The sequence below is a fragment of the Cannabis sativa genome, chromosome 8 (genome assembly GCF_029168945.1).
Source record: "Cannabis sativa cultivar Pink pepper isolate KNU-18-1 chromosome 8, ASM2916894v1, whole genome shotgun sequence".
NCBI lineage: Eukaryota > Viridiplantae > Streptophyta > Magnoliopsida > Rosales > Cannabaceae > Cannabis > Cannabis sativa.
Genome location: NC_083608.1, coordinates 48,960,653 through 48,985,708, shown reverse-complemented (window position 1 = coordinate 48,985,708; position 25,056 = coordinate 48,960,653). Strand labels below are relative to the sequence as shown.

At 32.0% G+C, this 25,056-nt stretch overlaps 6 protein-coding genes across 7 annotated transcripts; 3 read left to right on the top strand and 3 right to left on the bottom strand.

The window, feature by feature from the left end:
- Positions 1-496: 496 nt before the first annotated feature.
- LOC115698511 (pentatricopeptide repeat-containing protein At3g28660) lies at positions 497-2,314 on the top strand. The gene has a single exon (XM_030625590.2). It carries the CDS (start codon positions 591-593, stop codon positions 2,094-2,096), a length of 1,506 nt encoding a protein of 501 aa, XP_030481450.2. The 5' UTR covers positions 497-590; the 3' UTR covers positions 2,097-2,314.
- LOC115698530 (uncharacterized) lies at positions 572-4,031 on the bottom strand. The gene is made up of 3 exons (XM_061103049.1): positions 3,036-4,031; positions 2,550-2,850; positions 572-2,462 (listed from the first exon to the last, which is right to left on the bottom strand). Exons 1-3 carry the CDS (start codon positions 3,579-3,581, stop codon positions 2,452-2,454), a joined length of 858 nt encoding a protein of 285 aa, XP_060959032.1. The 5' UTR covers positions 3,582-4,031; the 3' UTR covers positions 572-2,451.
- An 872-nt stretch (positions 4,032-4,903) lies between these two features.
- On the bottom strand, positions 4,904-5,841 carry LOC115698534 (uncharacterized). The gene has a single exon (XM_030625619.2). It carries the CDS (start codon positions 5,669-5,671, stop codon positions 5,045-5,047), a length of 627 nt encoding a protein of 208 aa, XP_030481479.2. The 5' UTR covers positions 5,672-5,841; the 3' UTR covers positions 4,904-5,044.
- A 1,912-nt stretch (positions 5,842-7,753) lies between these two features.
- Positions 7,754-9,563, top strand: LOC115698527 (protein ASYMMETRIC LEAVES 2-like). Its single transcript, XM_030625611.2, has 2 exons — positions 7,754-9,041; positions 9,128-9,563. The coding sequence occupies exons 1-2, from the start codon at positions 8,194-8,196 to the stop codon at positions 9,189-9,191; spliced, it is 912 nt and encodes a 303-aa protein (XP_030481471.2). The 5' UTR covers positions 7,754-8,193; the 3' UTR covers positions 9,192-9,563.
- Positions 9,564-16,042: 6,479 nt separating this feature from the next.
- Positions 16,043-20,395, bottom strand: LOC115700374 (HIPL1 protein). Its single transcript, XM_030627936.2, has 7 exons — positions 19,533-20,395; positions 19,275-19,432; positions 18,418-19,156; positions 18,129-18,344; positions 17,659-17,837; positions 17,314-17,555; positions 16,043-16,928 (listed from the first exon to the last, which is right to left on the bottom strand). Exons 1-7 carry the CDS (start codon positions 19,624-19,626, stop codon positions 16,508-16,510), a joined length of 2,049 nt encoding a protein of 682 aa, XP_030483796.2. The 5' UTR covers positions 19,627-20,395; the 3' UTR covers positions 16,043-16,507.
- Positions 20,396-21,580: 1,185 nt separating this feature from the next.
- LOC115698504 (pentatricopeptide repeat-containing protein At5g39980, chloroplastic) lies at positions 21,581-23,895 on the top strand. Of its 2 annotated transcripts, XM_061102212.1 has the most exons (2): positions 21,610-22,072; positions 22,234-23,895. In XM_061102212.1, the coding sequence occupies exons 1-2, from the start codon at positions 22,034-22,036 to the stop codon at positions 23,758-23,760; spliced, it is 1,566 nt and encodes a 521-aa protein (XP_060958195.1). In that variant the 5' UTR covers positions 21,610-22,033; the 3' UTR covers positions 23,761-23,895. The 2 variants fall into 2 exon arrangements, with proteins under 2 accessions (XP_030481442.2, XP_060958195.1); XM_030625582.2 differs by having other exon boundaries at positions 21,581-23,895.
- Positions 23,896-25,056: the final 1,161 nt, after the last annotated feature.

Below are 25,056 nucleotides of genomic sequence, written 5' to 3'. Positions count from 1 at the left end.
TAAAAAAATAAGTCCTTAAATTTAATATTTTAAAGAATAATTAATATTTTTGTCATTAATATTTTTATATTATCAAATTTTACCCTTATTATATATAGTATATTATTTGATAATAATCTCAAAATATAACTTTTATAGTAACTTAATTATTTTACTATATTTTATTTAATTTTATGTAATTGATAAATAATACAAATTAAATATCTTTTACCTATTTTATATTAATGAATAATAAATTAAAAGACGGAAGTTGAATGAGAATGAAAATTCTTTAATATATATCAAAGTTTAAAAATGTAATTTAATATGTTAAAATTTAGAAACCCAATTTAATAAAAAAAACTATAATCACGTTAATAAAATTATATAAAATTAAATAAAATCTTTAAATTAAATAATTAAGTTTTAACCATCTAAAAAATTCAGTGGTAAATGTAAGAGAAAAAAGCGTAATTAACTTTTTTTTCTTTCAAAATATGATATGGTTAGATTTTTTTTTTTTTTTTTTTTTTTTTTTTTTTTTGAGAGAATGATATGGTTAGATTTGATGAACAGTCAATTAGACCACCACAGCGGCAGCATGGTCATCCATGACGCAGCTGCAGCTCCAAGCATGGAAGCGTTGCATGTCTCTTGCTCAACGCTGCGCCAATATGAGCCAACTAAAGCCCATTCACTCCATCTTTATCACCCACGGTCTGCACCTCGACAACTACGCCATTAGCAAACTCGTTACCTTTTCTGCACTCTCCGACTCCGGCGACCTCTCATATGCGTCTCGTCTCTTTAATCATATCGAGAAACCCAATTCGTATATTTACAACACCCTTATCAGAGCCTATTCGCGCAGTTCTAAGCCTCATTTGGCTCTGTGTTACTTCAAGCTCATGTTAAGAACATGCGACGAATTAGTTATTTGTGATCACTGTACTTTTCATTTTGTCCTTCTTGCCTGCGTTAATGGCGTTTGGTTAATTGAAGGAAAGCAAATTCATAACTGGGTTGTGAAAAATGGGCTGAGTTTGTTGGATGGTCATGTGCAGACCGCGCTTATTAGGTTGTATGCAGAGTGTAAGGTTATGGGTGATGCTAGAAAGGTGTTCGATGAAATTCCTCAAAGAGATCAATTTCAGTGGAATGTTCTTATGAATGGGTATATTCTATGCAGTTTCGCTTCTGAGGCTTTAAAAGCTTTCCAAGATATGTTGGCAATTGGGTTTGAGCCTGATGAGTTTTGTGTGGTTACTGCACTCATGGCTTGTAATCATTTGGGTGCTCTTTGGCAGGGGAAGTGGGTTCATGAGTACACTAAGGAAAGAAAAGGATTTGAATCGGATATCTTCGTTGGGACGGCTCTTGTTGATATGTATGCCAAGTGTGGTTGTCTAGACATGGCTGTGGAAGTCTTTGAAAACATGCCAAAAAGGAATGTGTTCTCTTGGGCAGCCATAATAGGAGGACTTGCATTACATGGGCATGCTAGGAAAGCAATTCATTGCTTGGAAAGGATGCAAATGGAGGATGGAATCAAGCCTGATGGGGTTGTCCTTCTTGGAGTGCTTGTGGCTTGTACTCATGCAGGGTTTCAAAAGGAAGGCCAGCTTTTGTTACACAACATGAGAAGTCAGTATGGGATTTCGCCTAAACATGAGCACTATAGTTGTTTGGTGGACTTGCTATGCAGGGCAGGAAAAATAAGGGAAGCACATGAGCTCATAAGAAATATGCCCATGAAGCCACTTGCTTCTGTTTGGGGTGCTTTACTATGTGGTTGCCGAATTCATAACAATGTTGATCTTGCTGAGCTTGCTGTCAAAGAGCTTCTACAGCTTGAAAATGGGGATAAGACAGGGGAAGATGGAGTCTATGTTCAATTGTCAAACATTTATTTGGCTGCACGAAGAAGTGAAGATGCAGTTAGGATACGAAAGATGATTGGCGATCGGGGAATAAGGAAGACACCAGGTTGGAGTATGATAGAAGTTGAAGGAAAGATGAATGAGTTTGTTTCAGGAGATGTTATGCATTCATGTCGATTCGAGATATGTATGATGCTGGATTTACTATCTTCTCATATGGTTAAGGACCCTTTGTAGAGAGTACAATGATGGCCAAAGATGAGTTTACTTGCTCTTTTTTTCAAATACAAATATACATATTGTACACCAGAAATTGTGTGAAAAATAAGTAAATTTTATTCCCATTGAAGGTCTGAGAAATTGAAGTATAACATTTCCATCAATTCCCATAACAACACTCAGAATTTTTTATAGCTGTTGAAAATCCCATTAATGGAAAATACTCATCCTACAAATTTCTTTCTGGTTATTGGAAATTAGAGTAGTATATTAAGAAGTTGAGTACTATACAGAACTACAGAACAGAGTACATAAAGGTATTTGATGTTGTTGATCACGCCTCAACTCGGATTGAATCCGCCGGATCACTTTTCTACTTCAAAACTGCATAAAAAGAAAATAAGGTAAAAAGAAATAAAGGGATAGAACCAATAATATATAATGTATATATATCTTGAAGAGAAGACTAACCTTCAGATAAGGAAGAAGAAGGAACCACAACAACATGCATATCAATATTGTTGGGAGGTAGATGCAAGCGAAGAGGATAAAGCTGTCCATTCAATGGATTATGAGAACATATAACGACGTCGTTTAGTCCAGTATCATTCTTCAACCTCTGCTTCAACTCTTCTACACCACTACCCTTAAACATAAATGAAAGCTCTTCTTCTCCATCATCAATCTCTTCTTTTTTGTTTGACACACGATAGTAAATCATTCTACCTTCCCCTTTCATCACCAATCCACTATCAAAATCAAAAGAAGACGACTGCATAGGGCATATGAACCAAAGATGTAAATATATACATACATTTAAATATGTTAAACAGTTAAAACTATCTATATGATTCTCAAGTAAATATGTTAAAGGAAAAAATGGTAACGATTCAACCTCTGATCAAAAAGATATATCTTGGTTACGTTTCATCTCTTCAACAAGTTTAGTATTATTACCTTCTTATTCCTCCTAGGAGAAGCGATTTCAATTGTTGGGGGAGAATGAAGAGCTTCAACCGGGGCCGACCTTGGACGAGGACGAAAAGGAGACGGGACTCGAATCTCAATAACATCCACATCCCACAAAATCCAATCCTGCGTTGAGGTTCTATGAGGAATGTCATGAGTGATGGAGTTGCGCCACGGCGGCAAACCAGTGTTTGCGCGGAGGAATTGGCCGTATCGGGTCTTGAGACGAACTTGAAATCCTTCTCTTATGGGTTCCCATTCAAGGGATGAATCCAACCTTTTGGGAAGATTTTGAATAACTTTCTTACCAGTCATTCCAAGAAGGAAAGGCATGTTTGAGGCCATTAAGTATTTACCATAACAGCTCTTTAGGCGTAAAACATTGGCCTCTTCCAATAGCTCGACGCTCCACGTGGCATTCCTTACCAAACCATTACGATCTTGTACGACAGATTCTTCATCTTCATCGGCTAATAGGTACTTGTCGTGGTGGCTCCTCAGCCGTACCATCCTAGCTTTTTTGAAAAGTTCCATTATAATGATTAATACTTAAGCTTTGATTTGATGATATTAATGATTTGCATGCATGCATGTATAGAACAGGACAATATCAGAAACAAACAAACCTTAATTAGTACATTTAAATATAATTTGTGATACGAAATGAATGGAAATAAAGAGAAGGTGTTTATTAATTATGGTAAATTTTTTCTCTACATTTATCATTAATATTTATCTTAAAAATATGCTGGTGGTAGGAGTAACACGAAGAGGTTTTGATAACAAATTAAGTTAGATAAAACGTTATATGGAAGCTATTTTGGTTAATTAATTATTATTAATCTATAATTTATTTGATCGAATTAACTGAAATATTATGATATTATCTGTATAATAATTTTGAAAAAATATAAAAAACGAGAGACGTTTATATAGTCCTTTTTCGTTTTCTATCTCACCTTCAATTAAACATATTCGTTTGCATAGAATTAAGAGTAAATATCAAAATTACCATATATTTTGTAAAAATTAGCGATTAGACTCTCTGTTTTATTAAAATATTTTCTAAAATTATAAAAATAAAATTTTGAATTCATTTTTTGATAATATTTTTTTTAATGTAAGCAATTAAAAAACAATTCTTAACACAAACAGGTGCAAAGAAATATAAATAGTTTTATTATAATATTTTTACATCGGACTATTATTATTATTTTTGTAAAAAAATATAACCATTTTTTTATCATAATACTTTTAGATCGAATTATTATTAAGTTTTATTTTGATAAAAAAATTAGTTTAAAGTTTTATTTGTATCATTTTAGAAAATACAGAATCTATTTTGTCATTTAATAAAATTAAAGTTGCAATCGGTTTTTTTTTCAAAACATAGAGTTCAAAAATAATATTTACCATTGGAAAAATTATATATTTTTCACTGTTTTTTTTTTCTAAATATATTATATTATTATATATATACATAAAAATATTTACGTTAAAGCTCTCTATTAGAGCACCTAAATTAGATTTTTTTTTTTTATTGAACGTCTTATATATATACATTTTTTTTAGTTATATAAGTTAAGATTCGACCCACACACACCTCTAATAACTCTATAAGGTTAGCTATATACCTTTAGCTATATTATAGATAGTTGGGAAAGAAAAAATTGCCCACTATCACCTTTAGTTATAAAAATCCAACTTGTCTGTTCAACTTGAACCTCGAGATTCCAAAAGTGTTAACTCGATCGAAAACATTATTTTTCAATAATTTTCAATAAAGTTTTTGTTATTATACTTTCAACAAAAGACTACATATAATAATAACAATTGTTATATTTTAATCACACATATTTTTAAGTGGAACCGTAGAATTGCATATTTATATTTAAAAAAAACATATATACATATTATAAAGTAATAAACAAATAAAAAAATATCGACCTATTTCAAGACTTTTCTAAGTTTGACAATTTCATCAAATACTTCACTTGCTATATTCCAATCATAGGTCCCATTGAAACCGATCTATTATTATTACTATTCTTAGGCCAATCACAAAACGACGTCGTTGACAAATTACGACAACTCACAGACTCGATATCCTCTTCCTCTTCCATACTCAAATGCTCCTCCACTTCCACGTCATCATAATTATTATCCAAACCAACCGCCTCCACATTCCAAAGAATCCAACTCTGTGTTGCCGTACGGTAAGGTACATCGTAAGTTACTGTATTCCTCCAAGGTGGCGTTCCCCCATTGGCTCGCAAGTATTTCCTCCCTTTTCCACTTTTAAGCTTGATCTGTTGGAACCCCTCCGTTCTGGGTTCCCATTCAAACGACGCCGTATTAGAAGAACTCGCTTCTCTGAGTAGTACCTTTTTTCCAGTCATACCCAATAGAAAAGCGTCGTCTGAGGCCGTGAGGTACTTGCCGTTAAAGCTTTTGAGACGGATGACGTGGCTCTTACCCTCGACGAGCTCAACCGTCCACCAAGCTCGTCTGGAGGAGCCATTGTTGTGGGTTTGACGGACTGTTTCTTCGTCTTTGTCGGCGATTAGGTACTTTCCTAAGTGGCTTTTGAGTCTAACGGCTTTAGCTTTGTTGAAAAACTCCATTGATGGGAGATTTAGGGCAGTGGGTTTTGGGTTTTTTGAAGATGTGATTTCTTTAATTTGGTATTTATAGTAGAAATTTCATGAGCCGTTCGATTGGTATGACTGGAAAAATGAGTTGACTAAAATAAAAAAGTAAGAAATTAGGAAGGTGTGCGGATGATTCCAATTCACATGTGAGGATTTATTTTAATTTTTTTAATAATTAAAAGTAAATAAAATATATTTTAAAATAACAATTGGCTGCGAGTGACTTTAATTATCAACTATGTACGGCAGAAAGAGGCAGGAGAGTAAGAGTGATACCAAAATTGGTAATGAAATTAGGACAACTAATATGACTATAATAATTAAAAAATTAAAAAATGACAAAGACTATACAATTTGATTTGAAACTATTATTTTACTTTTAAGAGGAATATATATATACTATTTTTTTTTAAAGAAGAGGAATATATTTAAGAGAAATGGTATAAAACTATTTTAAAATGTGTACATGTGTCATTTAGATTTGTGGTGGTAAATAATAACACATTTTTAGTGCATGAAATTAGAAAAATTTTAAAGGTCAAGCATTATAAGATGATTACTCGAGTTCTATATAATCTATATATGTATATTTTATATTTTATATATATATAAAAAAGAAGTATAAAATGATGAAGTAGCGCTCTAAAATACCTTAAAATTTATTTATCTATTTTTTAATTTTTTTCTTATTATTTAAAATCTATTTATCTATTTTTCAATTTTTTTCTAATTATTTAAAACCTATTTATTTATTTATTTTTATTTTTTTAATTATATATTTTTTATTTTTCTAATTTTTTAAATAAAAAACAGAGTAAATTTCTTTAAAAAACTTTATAAATGTCTAACAACTAAGTTTTAAAAAAAATTAAAAATTAAAAAATTTATCTATCTATAGATCTATATCTACTTAAAAATAACTCAATATAGTCGTATTTTTTTTTTTTTTTTAAAAAAAAAGATTATATATTTTGGAGGATCCCAAAATCAAATTTAGCTTAGGCCCATAAATCTGAAGCCGAAGAGGATTTGGTTATTTGCTAATATCGGAAGCCGAAGAGGATTTGGTTTACCTTATACGGGCCTTCTGGCCATACGAAAAAAAATGGAATAATTACATAAGGCACCATTTTTTGTAAAATATTTACATTTTTACGTTCAAAGAATGTTTTTTTTACATTTTTACGGTTTTCTAAAAAATAACATGAAAACAACATAAAATCAACAAGAAAACAACATAAAAGTAACATCAAAATAACATCAAAATAACAACAAAAAAACAACAAAAAATAACATACATATAACAAAAAATTAACAACAAATGAACAAAATTTCAACATAAAAAGATCGTATTTTATGTAAATAAAATAAAAAAAATCGTAAAAATGTTTAAAATTCCGTGAAACTGTATTTTTGTTGTTTTTTTGTTGTTTTTGTGCATTTGTGAAATTAACCCTAAAAAAATTGGGATAAAGATAAATGGTATTTTTAAAAATTATTAAAAAATATGTATATTTTTTAAAATATATATATTTTTTTTATTTGGACCCAGTTTGTCTTAAAGCGGGCCTAACCCGCCTATGCCTAGAGCCGGCCCTGCGAGCCCTTATGGCCTCGACTATATTAGCAAATAATCAAAGCCATAAGGAGTTCTTTTGCCTTTGATTTTCTTCGACCCTTTCCAATTTGCTTGAAATGCTTACGATATCGAACTCTCTTAAAACCAAATCTAAACGTACCACCCAAATAACCGAAGCTAAAGGAGACTTTTGTAGTAGAGTTAATTTTTTTTAAAAAAAAAAAAAAATCTATCATTATACATAAATTTACATCGTTCCAATAAGTTCCAACTAACATTATATAATTGTTCAAAAAAAAAAAACTAACAATATATAAAAAATAATTAAAATAAAACTAAGTAAATTTACATCACACTTTTGTTTACACCTTAACTTACAATTCTAAACTTTTCAAAACAAGTATCTCAAATCTTTCATAAAAACTAAAATTAATATCTACACAATATTCCAAATCCCCTTATATTTAATTTAAAAAATAAAAAAATAAATCCTTCCAATGAAAAAATTACTTAACACATTATTAAAATCACTTAATTAGAGAAATAACGAAACAAAACAAAAAAAAAGAACCCTAACAATAAAGATGCCATCTGTAATTTGTATCAATATTTTTATTTACATAATAACAAACAAAAATAAGTATAGGGATACATACGACTTGGCAAAGAGTGAAAGAAGTTCGAAACTTCTAATCTCCTATAGACCAGGGTACTATATATATAATACTAATTTACTTGGTCATTTCTTGTTCCACCTCACTTATGCCTTATTGATTATTCTTGATCAAAGAACCTCACTCACACTCACACCAAAACAACCCCATTCACCACCATAATCATCATCTAATAAACTCTCATTATTATCATCATCATCATCATCATCATCATCACCAAATCATATCACTAATTACTTATTATGACAATAAAAGGAGGAACAACACAAGCATGTGCTGCATGCAAATACCAAAGAAGAAAGTGTTCAAGAGAATGTCCCTTGGCTCCTTACTTCCCATCAGATCAGCCACAAAGATTCCAACACGCTCATCGATTATTTGGGGTTCGAAACATACTCAACATCTTGAAACTCGTCACCCCTTTTCAGAGACAAGATGCAATGACTTCAATCATTTATGAATCTGATATGAGAAAGAAGTTCCCTGTTCATGGTTGTGTTGGTATAATCAATCTTCTTCAATCTCAGATTGAACAGAGCCAAGAAGAGATTCATGAAATTCATTCCAAACTCTTCTTCCTCAGACAACAACAGCAACACCAACAACAACAACAGATCATAGCTACTGCTGTTGCTGCTGATTCTAATGATCATAATGCTGTTCTTGATCAATTCCAACGCGTTCAAATCGATCATAATAATGATACAGTAATGCCTCATGGTGCTTATTTTTCTAATTATGATTTTCTTGCTGAGGGAAATGATGATGATGGTGCAAATCTTGATCATCATCAAGATCTTGGTCATAATAATAAGGAAATAATTATGAAGATACATAATCAAGAAGATCATGCTAATTTGATTGATATGAATGAAATAGCTCCTCATCCTCAGCAACTCAGACAGACTCTGTTTTTTTCTCCACAAGATCATCATCATCAACAACAACAACAACAACATCAACATCATAATCATGGTGATTATCAAGAAGTGGTGGATCTTTGTTATGAGGATCAGTGTACTGCGGCGTTTGATACCATTGTTGATGATCGTCAATCTTTTATCGAATCAAAGGACCCTTGTGAGTCAAGGTAAATATAATCATAAATCTCTCTGCTTTTTTCATTAATATATAAAATTAATTTTTAATTAGACGTAAATTTTGTTAAATTTGTAGTGCGGAGTCATCAATGAAGCATGGGACACAGAATAATAATATGAAAAACGAGCATCCGTACTGAGTAATTTGTAATGAAAAAAAGACCATATTTTTATTGGTTTTGGTCTAGTGATCTTCCTCAACTTTTAGCCTACGTACGTTATAATTCCATAATTACAGTCGACTTTCACATATACATATACATATATATATATGATGTACTCTCTTTTTGGAAATTTTGTTAGCTATGTCAGTCATGATGAGAGTATATATGTATGTATGTATGTTTTTTTTGGTGGGGTTTGATCGACTGTAATAATTAGTTATAGGGAGACAATTTTGTTTTGTTTTTGATTTCTGGGACATCTTTGATTTTTTCGTATTGTTTAGGTTGTTTTCCTTTTTTTTTTCTGCTTTGCTTGAATAATAATACACATAAAATAGCCCTAGCGTATATATGTTGTTGTTGTTGTTCTGAAGAAATGCTGAAGAGAATTATTGGTGTCAAACAAATTTATAACAAATCAATTTAAATTGAGATCATATATGAAACTTGCGACGAAATTATTTGTATCAATATATCATGTTGTTGAGTGTTACACTGTAAATACTTTAATTTTAACTTTGAGTTGTTGATAAATATTAAGTTGAATTTTTAACGTAATAATCTCTAAGCTATAATATACTTTATTAAATTTAAATATTTATCTTTAATTAAAAATTAGGAGGCGTTTGGTTGGGAGGAATGAAAATATAGAAATAGGAATGGGAATGGGAATATGAATAGGAATGGAATGGAATAAAATTTAAAATGTATAAAAAAAATTGATAAAAAAATCATTAATTTTTTTTTCTTGTTACATTGGAATGGTCATTCCTTTCTTTTTAAAATGGAATAGCTATTCCACCAAAATGGTGGAAAGAGCATTCCATTGGAATGCCATTCCAATACTTTAAAATGCAACCAAACAAAGGAATGGAACGAAAATTGTTTCCTTTACATTCCATTCCATTTTATTACCTCCAACCAAACGCCACCTAAATGTAAATATTTATAAAACAAATTACTCTTGCTCTCTGAATATATATTTTACGTAAGTTTTAGTATATTTGCTCAAATCTAATTAATGCCAATTAAACTGAGATGTTATGCATGATTGAACGTTAGTATATATTATTCATATTTTCATATGGAAAAATACTAAGGTGTCAAACTTAACACTAAGAGATGAGATGACATTATTATTAATATATTTAAATATTGCCCACATTTTTATGAAATTCTTTAATTATCAGTAAAATAATTTTATAAAAAAAATTTATTAACAAAATAATTTTATATAGTTGAAAAAAAAAAACTATAAATTATATTGTAAAGCTATAAACGATCATTATAATCGATCGTAAAATTATCATAAATTTTGATTATTGTAGTCACATAAAGTAAATTAAATAAAGTTATTTTGTAAATTTTAGTATTTCATTATTAATTTAGCAAATTACTCACAATTTTCATAGTGTATATGGTCAAGTTTAGCTTAGAGAATGATTTATTATTATGTATATGGAAGAAATGTCACATAGTTAATTGTAGATATCCTATATATGGTTATGAATGGTTATGAAGATTACAAGTTGTTTGATTTTGTAGTAATTACTTATTATTATTATTATTGGAAAGGACTTCTAATTGATTCAAATTCTTTATTTGTCAATTAATTTCTTTCAAAAAAGTAATAAGTTATTGATCGTTATGTTAATACATGATTTTTTTTTAAGTTATAATAAAAGAAATACATAGAAAATCTAATAAATCATAAACTTCTCTCATTGTTTGATTTTCTTTTTACTTGAGTTAGCTTTAATATATGTGTTTATATTAGACTTGAGGTTTTTGTTACATCTATTTCTTCATAATTAATGTTCTTTTTTTCTTGTTTCTTCAAGAGGATGAGACTTGTGAATGCATGAAAAGAATAGCACTAATTTACTTTCAAAATTTAATTTTTTAAGTTTGTAATTTTGGTTGATAAATTTCAATTTAAAATTATGAGTTGTTTTTAATAAAAGAATATGATTGGAACACAGGTACTTTTTATATACCTAACTTATATTGGATTAGTTATAAATAATGTTATCAACAATAATTAGTTATGACGTGAGACAAGTGGTTAGATGCTTCTGTTGACATCCTTTTAAAAATCAAATTAAATAAAGATTATTACATTTGTCATTACAAATATATATTTTCCATTATTTATTTCATAATATTATATCAAATTAAAATTATTTTTGACTTGGCCTTTTTATATTTTTAGGAAGGAAATGACGTGGTGTCATTTCAAATTAACCGTCACGTAGAGAAATGTAACAGTAATATAGTTATATAAATAGTAGAATCTTTATTTCAATTACATTTAGAAAAAATGTAACAGTAATATTCTTTTGAAGTTTATTGTAATTTGAATTAATAATTTGTTCAATTTCAAGTGTAATTTTTTTCACCATTTCAAAAAAAAATGTAAGTCCTATTCAAAAAAAAAATGTAAGTCATTTCAAAAAAAAAGAGTAAGTTTTCGAAACGTAAAAGAGAAAGAAATATCTAGCTTAATTAAATAATATTGACAATGGTATTATAATAAATAATTTTTTTTTGAATTAATAATTATTGTGGACATTGTCCCACATGAAATAAATGGTAGAGAATTGAGAACATGTTACTCCACTCATTGCAAATTGGTTTTGAGATGGACCCTATGATTCTCAACAATATTAAATAAAAAAATTTAACACTGAAGTATGATATTTGTAGGATTTTGCCACCTTAAATTGTTTTTTTTTTATAAAGTTCCTTCAAATTAATTATGGAAAATAATTGTAAATTTTTCATTGGGTTTGCATGTCATTTATTTTTCGAGACAATTTATTAATTAATGTAACTATGATACATGTATAATTACGAGTCTATTTAATTAACTTAAGTTAACTATAACAAAGTATATTGCTTTATAATTATAAATTTTATTGTTAGAATACTATCTAGAGTATATTATTTGGAACGAACTTTTTAATTAGCACTACACAAAATTGCCACAAAGCATGACACTACATGAAAAAATATGAACTCAAGCTTGGAACAACACAAAAAAGTATAGATTCTCGTAACAGAACTGCAACCGCACCATCGAGATCTTAAAACTACAAAAAAGTGGTGTGGTACAGTTTGAACGGTTTATAATGTATTATTATTATAATAAAAATTTAAAAATCAATCTATAAAATTTTAACAATACAACAAAAAATTTTTATTGAAGTTTTAAAAATAAAAAAATAATGTAATATATACATATATTACATATATTTGTTCTTATATGAAAAAAGAATAAAAATTATATTGTAAAAATTAGTAACTTTGTAATATATAGTGTGGTGCAGTTTGAACTGCAATTATTAAATTTAAAATTGCAAACTGTACCGCACCGCACAGTTGAGAAAAAAATGCAAATTGCACCCGCACAAAAGATTTCAAACCATATTTTTAATGCAGTGTGGTACAGTACGAGTGGTTTGTACGGTGTGGGCAGTTCGATGAACATCCTTAGTTATCAAATTGAAAAGTTTCCAACTTTTGAATAAACTTAATCTTGTGTGTTTGCCCACAATTAAATTGATTCAATCTCTAGTTCTTCTCTCTATTAAATACATGTTTAATTAGTGTCCATGACCTTGCAATATGATACAGTTCAAACCAAAAAGTTTCAAAAGGAGATGACACATTAGATATCTAAGAAAAAACAAATAGAAAAAAAAAATGAGGCAAAGGAGAAGAAGAACAGCAGCTCTAACATAGAATAATCACTCACATTAATCCACTTAACTTCATTAATTATCAAAATTCTGAAATTAAAAATAAACCTTCTTGTCATTTCATTTCCTATTGCTTCTTCACCATTGGTATTGGTTGACTCCATGACTGGGTTTAATTAAGGTGTCTCACTCAGTTGACTCCTTCTATTACTGGTTTGAGCATAAGCCATAATTTATATATATATATATATATGTAGATCATCAACTCTGTAATATTAACTGACCTGATAATTGATTTGGCCATACAAATGACGCCGGTAATACTTTTTCAAGGCTATTCGAGCATAACCGGCGCTGGTTACTCGACCGCAGTAACGGGAGAAAGCAAGACCGACGGCGTCCAAAGCGAAGTTACGTACACAATTTGTAAAGGTCAGAAGTCACTGATGGAAACGATCGACATAAAGCAATCGCTGGGCATGAAGATGAACATTTTGGGATCAATTGATGAGAAGATGAATTTTTTCAAGATGCTGAAAATCACGGACAAGTGTTTGATAATTGTTGTACACGCTAGACAAGTTGAAGGAAAGAAGTTTCAGACTAGCGCTCGATTGGCATCAGCTGATATCGTTGCTCCGATCAGCGATATGCGCGAGTTCTTTCTCCATTACGGTGACTCGTATGTTTCGTCGATCACCACCGGCGGAGAATATATTGGAGTGTACTCATTTCACACAGAAACCGAAAGTGATCATATCAACTTGGAAGCGGAGCTTAAAGCCCATGGAATATTCAAGTTTGGAACGCTCGATGCCAATTTTCAAGGGAAACTGGATCGAGCCGTTGAGGGAGCTCGGACACAAGTTTCATTCAAGCAGATCATGTTGGGTCTGAACAGTGAGTTACCCAAAAGAGAAGACATGGTCGATTTTGCGCGCAGGTTTCCGAGCCAGAAACTTACTGCGCCCAAGGTTCTTGCATTTGAAACGACCGGATATGAACACGTTGTCGGCGTTCCCAACGGTTTTAACCCTGTCGCATTAAATCGGAATATATTAGTTGGCACTGGATTTAGAGATCTGGGTCTGGCAGGGAAGCACGCCAAGTTATCCCAAATGATCGATAGAATCGACTTAATACAATCCATCTACAGTTTTTATGGTGGATTCAGTGACCCTAACCTAAGCAACGTCGGCGTCCAAGCGAAAAAAGACATTGAATCACTGGAAAAAACATTTTCAGATTATCAAAGCAATCCAATCCCGAATGTGATCATACCGCAGCTGCCGTCCCTGTTGAGTAAACTGCTAGCAAAATAAAAGAGGAACGATATTACCGAATGAAGAATTTTGGGTTGAGTCGCGGACTAAGTCGCTCTCTTTAAGACGTTCGCGGCACTGCCCAGGAGTGTGCAAGCAGTCGGAAATTGCCGGTCGTCCCCAGGATAAAACAGCCCAGTCGTTGTACTGTATCGGAACCCCACTGCACTGCAGAGCACCGTCGAATACACCCAAAAATTTGATATCGCAGATGGAATTTTAATTTTATGAAAAACTGTATTTTTCTGATACGAAAAAGAGATGTTTTCTTCCCATCAGTTCAATCGCATTATATAAACATAACGGGAAGAATAACGTTTTCTGAAGTGGGGTGAATAGTTATTTTATTAAATAATTTTTCTGTAAAAAATAATATCACACCACACCAACCCGGCTCGGACGGACGGCGCGCGCGCGCGTGTGGTGGGTCAAGTGTGTGTGTCCTCACCCATTCGCACAAAACTGGGTACCCCTTGGGGCCCAAACCCAAATGCCAAAGTTGCACTCTTTATACCCTTGTCAATGAGGGTTCATATCCCATGTGGGACTCTTTCCAACTCACACACACTAAGACACATATATATTTTGTTAAAATATTCACAATATTTCCAACAGTCCCTTTCGAAAGGTATGCCGGAGATCCAATACTCGATCCATTTCTCACCAGAGTTTGGAGATGGTACTGGCGCCGCCCAACCCATGTACCCATATGGCTTGTTCACGGGGGTCGATGCCTACATCCAGAGTAAAACAAGGATTACCGGGATTCAGATGCACACCAATAATTGTCGCAGTAATGTGAACAGTATCATCGTCGATTTCGAATCGACCTTAGGAAGACGGACGGAGAGTTATGGCAAAGCCGAAGGACGGTTGAGTAAAAAGCTGGTGTTGGAAGATGGTGAGTTTATCAAGAAAATTTATGTAAGATCAGGTGTTGAACTTGATAAGCTTGGCCTATATATCAGAGATGATAGAGGGCTTCTGGTTGGTGGCCATGGAGGAGTGGAACACTATTTTCCGATCCCCGATGGTAGTTTCATTGTGGGATTCAGAGGGTTTTACTCAACCCTCATCGACCAGACGCAGCTCATCTATGCCGCCTTCAAACCCGCCAAATGGGTGCCCTTTACCATTTCTCCATAGTGTTTGCTAAGAGCATTGTTAAAAGGGATTACTTCAAACCCGACTAGTACGGTCTCATACTGTTATTAGTGTAATTAAGTATTGAGTTTTATATAATTTAAGAAAGAGTATTGTTATTAGACACTAGTAGTGCCCAACGCTCTACAATTAGTTAGCAATATTACATAAAAGCTATTTTTCTTAAATTATATGGATCCGATACTTAATTACACTAATAGTAGTATGACAATAAAAAGAGTGTAAAGTAACAATAGTGCTTTTTAATAATTCTCTTTAAGAAATAATTTTTAGTAAATATCGCTAATCAATAGTAAAATATTGTTTATAAAAGATGATGGGTACCATTAATACTTAATAGTAATGTTCGGGTTTGCTAAGTTGTTATAAAAATAAAACTCAAACTTAGTGTCTTTGTTTTTGTCCTACATTGTTACTTTCTCGTGAAATTAAATTTATGTTAGTGATTTAAGTGTAAAATATAATTTACTTTGTGAAAAGTAATATGATGTAAATTTTGTATTATGTTATACTTTTATATTTATCATTATGTTATTTTTAATATTTTATTTAACATCTTTTTTTACAATGACTTATATTATTATTATTATTAAATTTTATATTTATATTATTATTATTATTTTATATTTCTTTTAATAAATTATTAAAAATATTAAATGGCATATTAAATTTTTCATCAAGATTTACAATTATGCAATAGAGCATAATAATAAAAGTTGATATAAAAATATCACAAAATTACTTTTTGTGTCAAATATAGTTTAAATATAAAATTACTTAAAAAAATATTAAATTATTTATAGCTCAAAATTAATACTAAATTAATATAGTTCAAAATTAATATTAATATATTTATACTTACTAAATTATTTACTTCTTATTTTAGTTCAAAAATAATTTTCATTGGTTATCAAATTCAAAACTTTCCAACTTTTTTATAAACTTAATCATGTGTTTTCCCACAATTAAAATGACTGCAACTTCATAATTTAATATATTCAATCTCTAATTCTTCTCTCTATTAAATAATACATGTTTAATTAGTGTCCATGACCTTCCAATATGATACAGTTTAAGCAAAAAAGTTTCAAAAGGAGATGACACATTAGATAACTAAGAAGAAACAAACAGAGAAAAATGAGGTAAAGGAGAAGAACAACAGCTCTAACATAGAATAATTTCTCAACCGGGTACCGGTAGAGGGCGAAGAAGATGGTTGAGGAGGTGATCTTGGGCTAACAGGACTAGTAGAATTCTCAGTTGAACAAACATAGTTACATCTACTAGGCCTTACAACCCTATACAAACCATTGCTTGACAATATAAAGATGTCTTTCCTGTTATCTTCACCAAAAGAGAATATGAAACCAAGTCCAGAGACTGAGCTTCCAAATTCATCACTACATGGAATAGGAGAGTCCATAGCACAATTGACTTGAATTTTAGTACTTGTAAAGTTCCCACTATCTTTTGGATTTTCTGTTCCTGCCCACATACCAGAACCATATAAATCTGCATAAAGGTATCTGCAAGAAGAACCAAGTCATTTTCATCACTTCACTATGTGTTTTGAGAATAGCACATCAAGTCTTTTATTCATATCAAAGAAAAGATTACAAATTTTCTAAGCTTTTCAAGACACTTGGATATCTCCCGCTATTTGTTTCTTTAGTTTTGAGATGGAACCCATGGTATCAGAATAACTAGCTACTCCACTCATCACTAATTGATTTTGAGACGAAACTGTTTCTTGACACTAACCAATCGCAAGACGCTACTTCTAGTGCTAAGCATTAGTATTAATGTAGTAATGTTATTATGTTTTAACACTATCTGGGATTATCTAACATCTTTTATATATATATATATATATGAAAGAGGAGAGAAGAGAATAATATAAGGTTTTGTTACCTTCCATACATGCATGGATCGGTCTTGGAACGGTAAAAGTAACCACCTGTTATGGAAGCTGATCCTTCAGCCTTGTTGATCTCAGAGTGGTTGTATCCCATTATAGGGAAAATTGGTTTAATGGCACTAGAAGTTGTATTTCCACCTGGAGATTTTGGTGGATTGTATAGGAATGGACCCTCATAAACACGCCATCCATAGTTTCCTCCCTTGCTCACTATATCAACCTCTTCAAATTCTTCCTATGAGATCAAGACTTAAAAGGGTTAGTCAAGATACTTAAGATAGGATTACATAGCCAAATATGGTACCAAATGCTTGAGCTAGCATCAACAGAATCCCAACCTGACCAACATCACCACAAATGAAGTAAGAAGGCCTTTCTAGATCAAAACTACATCTCCATGGATTTCTAAATCCCAAAGCCCAAATTTCAGGTTGTAACTCATTGTCATCAGAATATGGATTGTCTTCAGGAATAGAGTAATTTCCCCATAGGTCCAATTCAGCAATTTTAGATGCACCTGCAAATGATTGTGATACAAGTATCAGGACGCACTCTTCGAGTCAATGTCAAACTCAAATATGCACTTTTCGAGACAACAGTGCCAATCTCCCTTACACATTAATCACTACACAATTACATAAATATATTCTAATAAATTGCTAATAGGCCCTTAACACCTTGGTTCAAGAGCATGGCTGAAATTCTGTCTCACTCTAATAATTGTAACATGTCTTATCAATGTGGTAATGTACTTTGGCTAGGGGTGTTTATTTTGTGTGAAACAGAATTTTTAAGTGAAATTACTCACTTGGTATTCTATCTATGTCAAGCCTCATAATCTTTCCAAGCAAAGATTTCTTGTTCTGAGAGAAGTTGTAAGGGTCACCTATACCTCCACCATCTCCCATCATGAAGTATAAGTAACCATCTTGTGGTCCAAATAGAATCTGACCACCATGATGTGAAGTAAATGGAAGTCCCATAGTGAATATTCTCCTAACTTCTTGTGGTTTGGCATCACTACCTTAAATTACAAGCCAAAGCATTGTTAATATAGTTCAATGAAAAAGATAAAAAGTCAACAAGAAATGTCTTACCATTAGCACTAAACTCTGCTATGACACTGTGATATCTGCATGGTTCTGCTCCATTATCAGAGCTCAACTTAGCTGGATCACATCCCACATCTGAGTTACATGAACATCTTCCTGAACATTGTGGCCATTTCACCTTATCACAATTGAATGAGGCGAAGAAACGCCCATTGTCTCGAAAATTTGGATGAAAAGCTAATCCCATCATCCCAAACTCAGTATCAGAAAACACTTCATCAGTTAAGTCAAGGAAAGGATCTAATTCATCAACTACCAATACTTCTCCTGATCCCTCTTCTGGGACAGTTGCCAACCAGATTTTGCCTGGTTGATCGGACAAGAATATTCGATTCGATCCATCGGGATGAGCTACCATGTTGAGATAAGATCCATTGTTAATTTTCTCAAGGCACATACCACTTGGGGGACTTGAAACTTCAGTGTTGTTTAGTGAGACATGCTCACCATCAAAACACACTCCTCCAGCCTCAGAAGAACCTCCAAATGTATTGCAGAATGTGCTTTTCGATTTCCACATATCAGAAAATTTGGAAGTAGAGTTAAGTGGTGATTCAACTTGAGATCCAAAGAGAGAATTCACTAAAGATGAATTTTGGCATTTGTTCCAAACATTTGAACAAAAGTCAGTTGAGTTTTGCCTTGTTGAGTTGCATAGAACAGGAACTTTTCGAGTTAGTACTGATTCAACTCTGTATAGCTCTGCTGAAAATGGATCACATTTCTACCAAAGCATAATAAAGTTATTATAAATCTTGATGTTAAACCAAATTGAATGGAAGTAATTCATGACAGAAATAATCTCAATCAAATCAAACAAGAAACAAGGATGAAGTTCTTACCGCGCAAAGTACTGATTTCAGAAGTGAAGCACAGCGAGAATCAGAGATTTTCATGGCTTTAAACTCATTCCTTATCTGCATATCATCACTGGAATTGCAACAAGTACTCCCTTTGTATTGACAGAAACTAAGTGTGGTGTTTGTGATGAAGGGTGACTCTGTTCCAATTAAACAAGCACAAAATCAATCAGACAAGTGGAAATTGAACAAATCCAAGTAAGAACATGTAAAGAAACTATACTAAAAGATAGAACTTACTCTTATTAGTACAAAGAGGATACGAAGAAGAGTAATCAAAAATCAGCAGAAAGTGACATAACATAGAGAAAATAACAATTAAGAGACTTCTCATATCTCATAAAACTCAAAATTAACACCAACAATGAACCAAAAACAAAATGAAGAAACAGCCTTAATTGGTTTTTCTTTCTTTTAATGATCAAATATCTGCCAAGAATTTTTTTGGTGGAATTTTGTTGTTTTGTGTCTTTTATTACAAGAAAAAGTTGACATTTGTTTCTTTTTCGTGCTTAAAAAAAGATAAATAATTGGCTGCAAAGCAATTATGCATATGATTATTTTATATGAAGAGAAAGGGGTACAAAATATTCTTTGTGGATCAATCATGGTTGACTTTCCTAGAAATCTAAAATTTGACTATGTGGGATTGGAATGGAGGGGCAAGAAACGAGTTGCAATATTTTAAGGTAAAAACTTTACATTGAAAAGTGTTAAACAAGGGCAAGTGGATTCAGTTGTAGGAGGTCAACTTATGAGTTCACTTTCAGAAATTCTCACTTTTTCTTTTCTAGCAAATCTGGATTATGATAAAGTAAATTAATAAATAAATAATGATAACCTCGGCAACCAAAATTTAACATTTGGAGATTTAAACTATCCATAACCAAAGTCCAAAAATGAAACATAATAATGAAAGTTAATAATCAATATGACCAACATTTTTTTAAGCATTGCCAAATTACTTCTTAGTTAATTCAGGTAAAGTCTGGGATGCAAGTATTTCTCAACTCATTTTAACACTGTTGGGTTGGCCGCTAAGGCAGATTATTGAATTTTTCTTAGCTAGTTACACAAAACAGTAAAAAACGGTACAAAATAGTATTAAATGGTACAAAATGAACGAAACCTTAAAATTGTTAAGAGTACGTGGTTTGGATGGTTTGACCACCAAATTTTTTAATTGGAGGGTTATGTGTAACGGAACCTAAAGATTGGGGGTTATAACGCAAATATTAATTTGACTAACACTATGTTTGGTAAAGGAGAGAAAATGTGAGAACTAGAAGGGGTGGAGAAAGAGGGATAGATGGATTGATAATATTTTTTATTTGGCAAGAGGGAGAGAAATGCTAAAAGGCATTCATAATATTTGAAAATTAAGTATGGAGTCTCATATAATTTAATGTAATAATATTATAAAATATCACTAACCAATTACAAGTCGTCACTTTGAAATAGTGCTAGACACCACTAATGTCTAATAATAATACTCTTTTCGGTCCCTCCAAAATTAGAAGAATCTAAGAAAAAGACAAAAAATCATATGATATGTCTTTTCTCTTCTTAAAATATAATTGTATTAAAAATGATAAAATAATAATGGGTAAATACCATTTTGGACCCTGTGTTTTGCAAAAGTTACAGATTGGACCCTATGTTTTGTTAAATGACAAAATAGATCTTATATTTTCTAAAATAGTAAAAATAGGACCCTGGGCTTAATTTTAGACAATTTTTTTTTTTAATACAACCAACTTGAAGATAATTCCTAATACGAACAGATACAAAAAATGTAAACAGTTTTGTCATAGCACTTTTAGATCGAATTATAATTAATCTTTCACAATCAATTCAGGGTTCTATTTGTACTATTTTAGAAAATACAGGGTCTATTTTGTCATTTAACAAAACACATGGTCCAATTAGTAATTTTTGCAAAACACAAGGTCCAAAATAGTATTTATCCAATAATAATTTTATATTTATTTTATTCACCTCATTTCTAAATTCTCCATTTATTCTACTTTCTCTCCAACTACAAAACCTAGTTTAATAGATGTCATTTTACATCAAATTGAAGTTGGAAGGTAATAAAATTCTATCAATATAAACGTAATACCTCTACAAACGTTTACATATAAATCATTGATGTTGGTACTTAAACATTTTAAATTTACTAACAGTTCACTAATTTAGAAAAATTTCACTACCAAAATTTAAAATTAGCAAGTTAAAAATCAGTACAAATAAAATAATAATTGAGAAAATTTAAGCACTACAAACTCTTTCGAAACTCTTCGTCCATCTTATTTTCCATCCTTGCTAATAAACATAGGCTAAGCGATGTCGTTTTACATCAAATTGAAGCACAGGGATGATAAAATTTTGCCTTATCCGAAGCTTTTGTTTGTCATAAAAGAGTGAGTCGCAGACTTTGTGTTGTCGTACAAAAATGTGTACTTTATCCCTCTCTGCTCCATCTTCATCTTCTTCCTTCTCCTTACCATTATTGCCCCAAATCAAGTCCACTAATTCCATCACCATACCCTTCATCTTCGAAGGCAAGACTAAGCCAAACCATTCCATTATCTCATCCTATTCAAAATCCAGTAACAAAGATGTATGGAGGAAAACCTCCCACGACCACGACCGCCACCCGAGAAAAGGAAGAAATACCCATTATTTGGATCATAGCGTGGACATGGATGAACTCTTGAGGTCAATTTGGGAGACCCAGAATGAGGATGAACTTTTCGCCGTTCTTTCCACCTATAAAGGTAGACAGCTTTCGATTAGGTTTATGGTTTTGTTGCTTTCTCGTGAGCCAGACTGGCAACGGTCACTCGCTATATTAGATTGGATTAATGAAGTAGCTATGTACACTCCTTCTGTGTTTGCTTACAATGTTGTTTTACGTAATGTGCTTCGTGCTAAGCAGTGGGATATTGCTCATGGTCTGTTTGATGAAATGCGTCAAAGAGCTTTGGCTCCTGATAGATATACTTATTCTACGCTTATTACTTATTTTGGGAAAGAGGGTATGTTTGATTCTGCTCTTTCATGGCTTCAGCAAATGGAGCAGGATCGTGTTTCTGGTGATCTTGTTTTGTATAGTAATTTGATTGAGCTTTCTCGTAAGTTATGTGATTATTCCAAGGCTATTTCTATTTTCTCAAGATTGAAAAGGTCAGGTATTACTCCTGATCTTGTTGCTTATAATTCAATGATTAATGTGTTTGGGAAAGCTAAGCTCTTTCGTGAGGCTCGTCTTCTATTGAAAGAGATGAAGGTTGCTGGTGTTTTGCCTGATACAGTTAGCTATTCTACTCTCTTAACTATGTATGTTGAGAACCAAAAGTTTGTTGAGGCTTTATCTGTTTATTCTGAGATGAAAGAGGTCAGATGTTCTCTTGATCTCACCACATGTAACATAATGATTGATGTTTATGGACAGCTGGATATGGCCAAGGAAGCTGATCTTTTGTTTTGGAGTATGAGGAAGATGGGAATTGAACCAAATGTTGTTAGCTATAATACCCTTTTGAGAGTTTATGGTGAAGCTGAGCTTTTTGGCGAAGCCATACATCTTTTTCGGTTGATGCAGAGAAAGGATATTGAGCAGAATGTTGTAACATATAACACTATGATTAAAACTTATGGTAAATCCCTTGAGCATGAAAAAGCTACTAACCTTGTGCAAGAAATGCAGAAGAGAGGCATTGAACCAAATGCTATAACATACTCTACTATAATATCAATATGGGGTAAGGCTGGGAAGTTGGACAGGGCAGCAATGTTATTTCAGAAGTTGAGGAGTTCAGGTGTTGAGATTGATCTGGTTCTTTATCAGACAATGATTGTGGCCTATGAGAGAGCAGGGCTGGTTGCTCATGCTAAGCGTTTACTTCATGAGCTCAAGCGCCCCGACAACATTCCTAGGGACACTGCGATCTCCATCCTTGCAGGAGCTGGTAGACTAGAAGAGGCTACCTGGGTTTTTCGTCAGGCCTGCATTGATGGGGAGATAAAGGACATATCTGTTTATAGTTGTATGATAAATCTTTACTCAAGAAACAAGAAGTATACAAATCTCATTGAGGTATTCGAGAAGATGAGAGGGGCCGGATACTTTCCCGATTCCAATGTGATTTCATTAGTACTCAATGCTTATGGAAAGTTGCGGGAATTTGATAGAGCAGATGCTGTATATAGAGAAATGCAGGATGAGGGGTGTGTTTTCCCTGATGAAGTTCATTTCCAGATGCTCAGTCTTTATGGTGCCAGAAACGATTTCGATATGGTTGAAACACTGTTTGAGAGGCTAGAATCTGATCTTAACATTAACAAAAAGGAGTTGCATCTTGTGGTTGCTGGCATCTATGAACGAGCAAATAGACTTAATGATGCATCCCGGATCATGAACAGGATGAATGACAAAGGCCTTTTGAATTCAAGAATACTTTAAGAAATTAATGCAAATGTTTGCATCATTTTGTTATTCAATCTGTAAATAATATCCCACCATGTTCATGTGTACGTATGTGCCCTTGTTATATATTTCCTAATTCTTTACAACAATAATTTAATCTTTGTTTTCAAAGGTTATATCTCATAAGAAAATTAAGTGGATAGAACTACTGGGACCGAGTGATGGTGATGTAAGCTTGGATTTGAAGTTGATTATGTGTTAATGTAAAAGCACTAAAATTGATAATACGATAAAAGTAGCTTCTTCGTACTAAAATAAGGATGAATTAATTTGTCAAAAAAAAAAAATATTTAATATTTAAGAAGCTACACATTAATATTCTCTTTTCGGAGGCGCTTGAAAAACTGTCAACTTACTTGAAATTCTTGAAGGATATTTTGGTAAAGAAAAGAAAGTTAGAAGAATATAAGACAAGTGACACTTACTAAGGAGTGCAGTATAATCTTACAAAAGAAACTACCAGCTAAGCTTAAAAATTCGGGTAGTTTCAATATTTCATGTTTTATAGGAGATTCACTTGAAACAAAAGTCTTATATGATTTAGGGGTAAATGTGAATCTAATGCCTCTATCTATTTTCCTAGGTCTAAAATTGGGAGAAACTCGCCTTATAACAATTTTCTTATAAATGGTGGATCGCTCCATTATGTATCCTCGTAGAGTGATAAAGGATGTCTTGGTGAAGGTAGAAAAATTTATTTTTTTCGCTGATTTCATTATTCTTGACATGAAAGAATATGCAAATATTTCCATCATTTTGGAAAGACCATTCTTAGTCACATGGCGAGCTTTAATTAGTGTGCAAAAGGGAGAGTTAAAGTTGTGAGTCCAAAACGAGAAAATAAATTTTAATTTCTTTGGAGCAATTTAAATTCCTACCTGTTATAATATAGAGTGGATGTAGTGAATGATTTTCAAAGAGTAACTAACAAGAGGAAGAAACCTAAAGAACGATTTCGTTTTGCTCGGTGTTGTATGAAAAGATTGAAGAGTTAGATGAATATGATGAATTATCATGGAATTCGAAGTTTTGGTATAAGTGGTGAAAATTTTTAAGTTTTGAATGCTCAACACGCTCCGTTTGTGATCGAAAATTAAATCTGAAGCTTCAAGCGAATTTTCGACTATGAAGCGTTCATTTTAAGGAAAAATGTTATGAATAAAAGTTTTAGATTTCTCTTTTAGCTTTCCAAAATATCTTGAATCGTCTAATTCTGATCAATATTAAAAGAGTTATGACCAAAATATTATTAGTCGTCGCACCAAGAAGCAT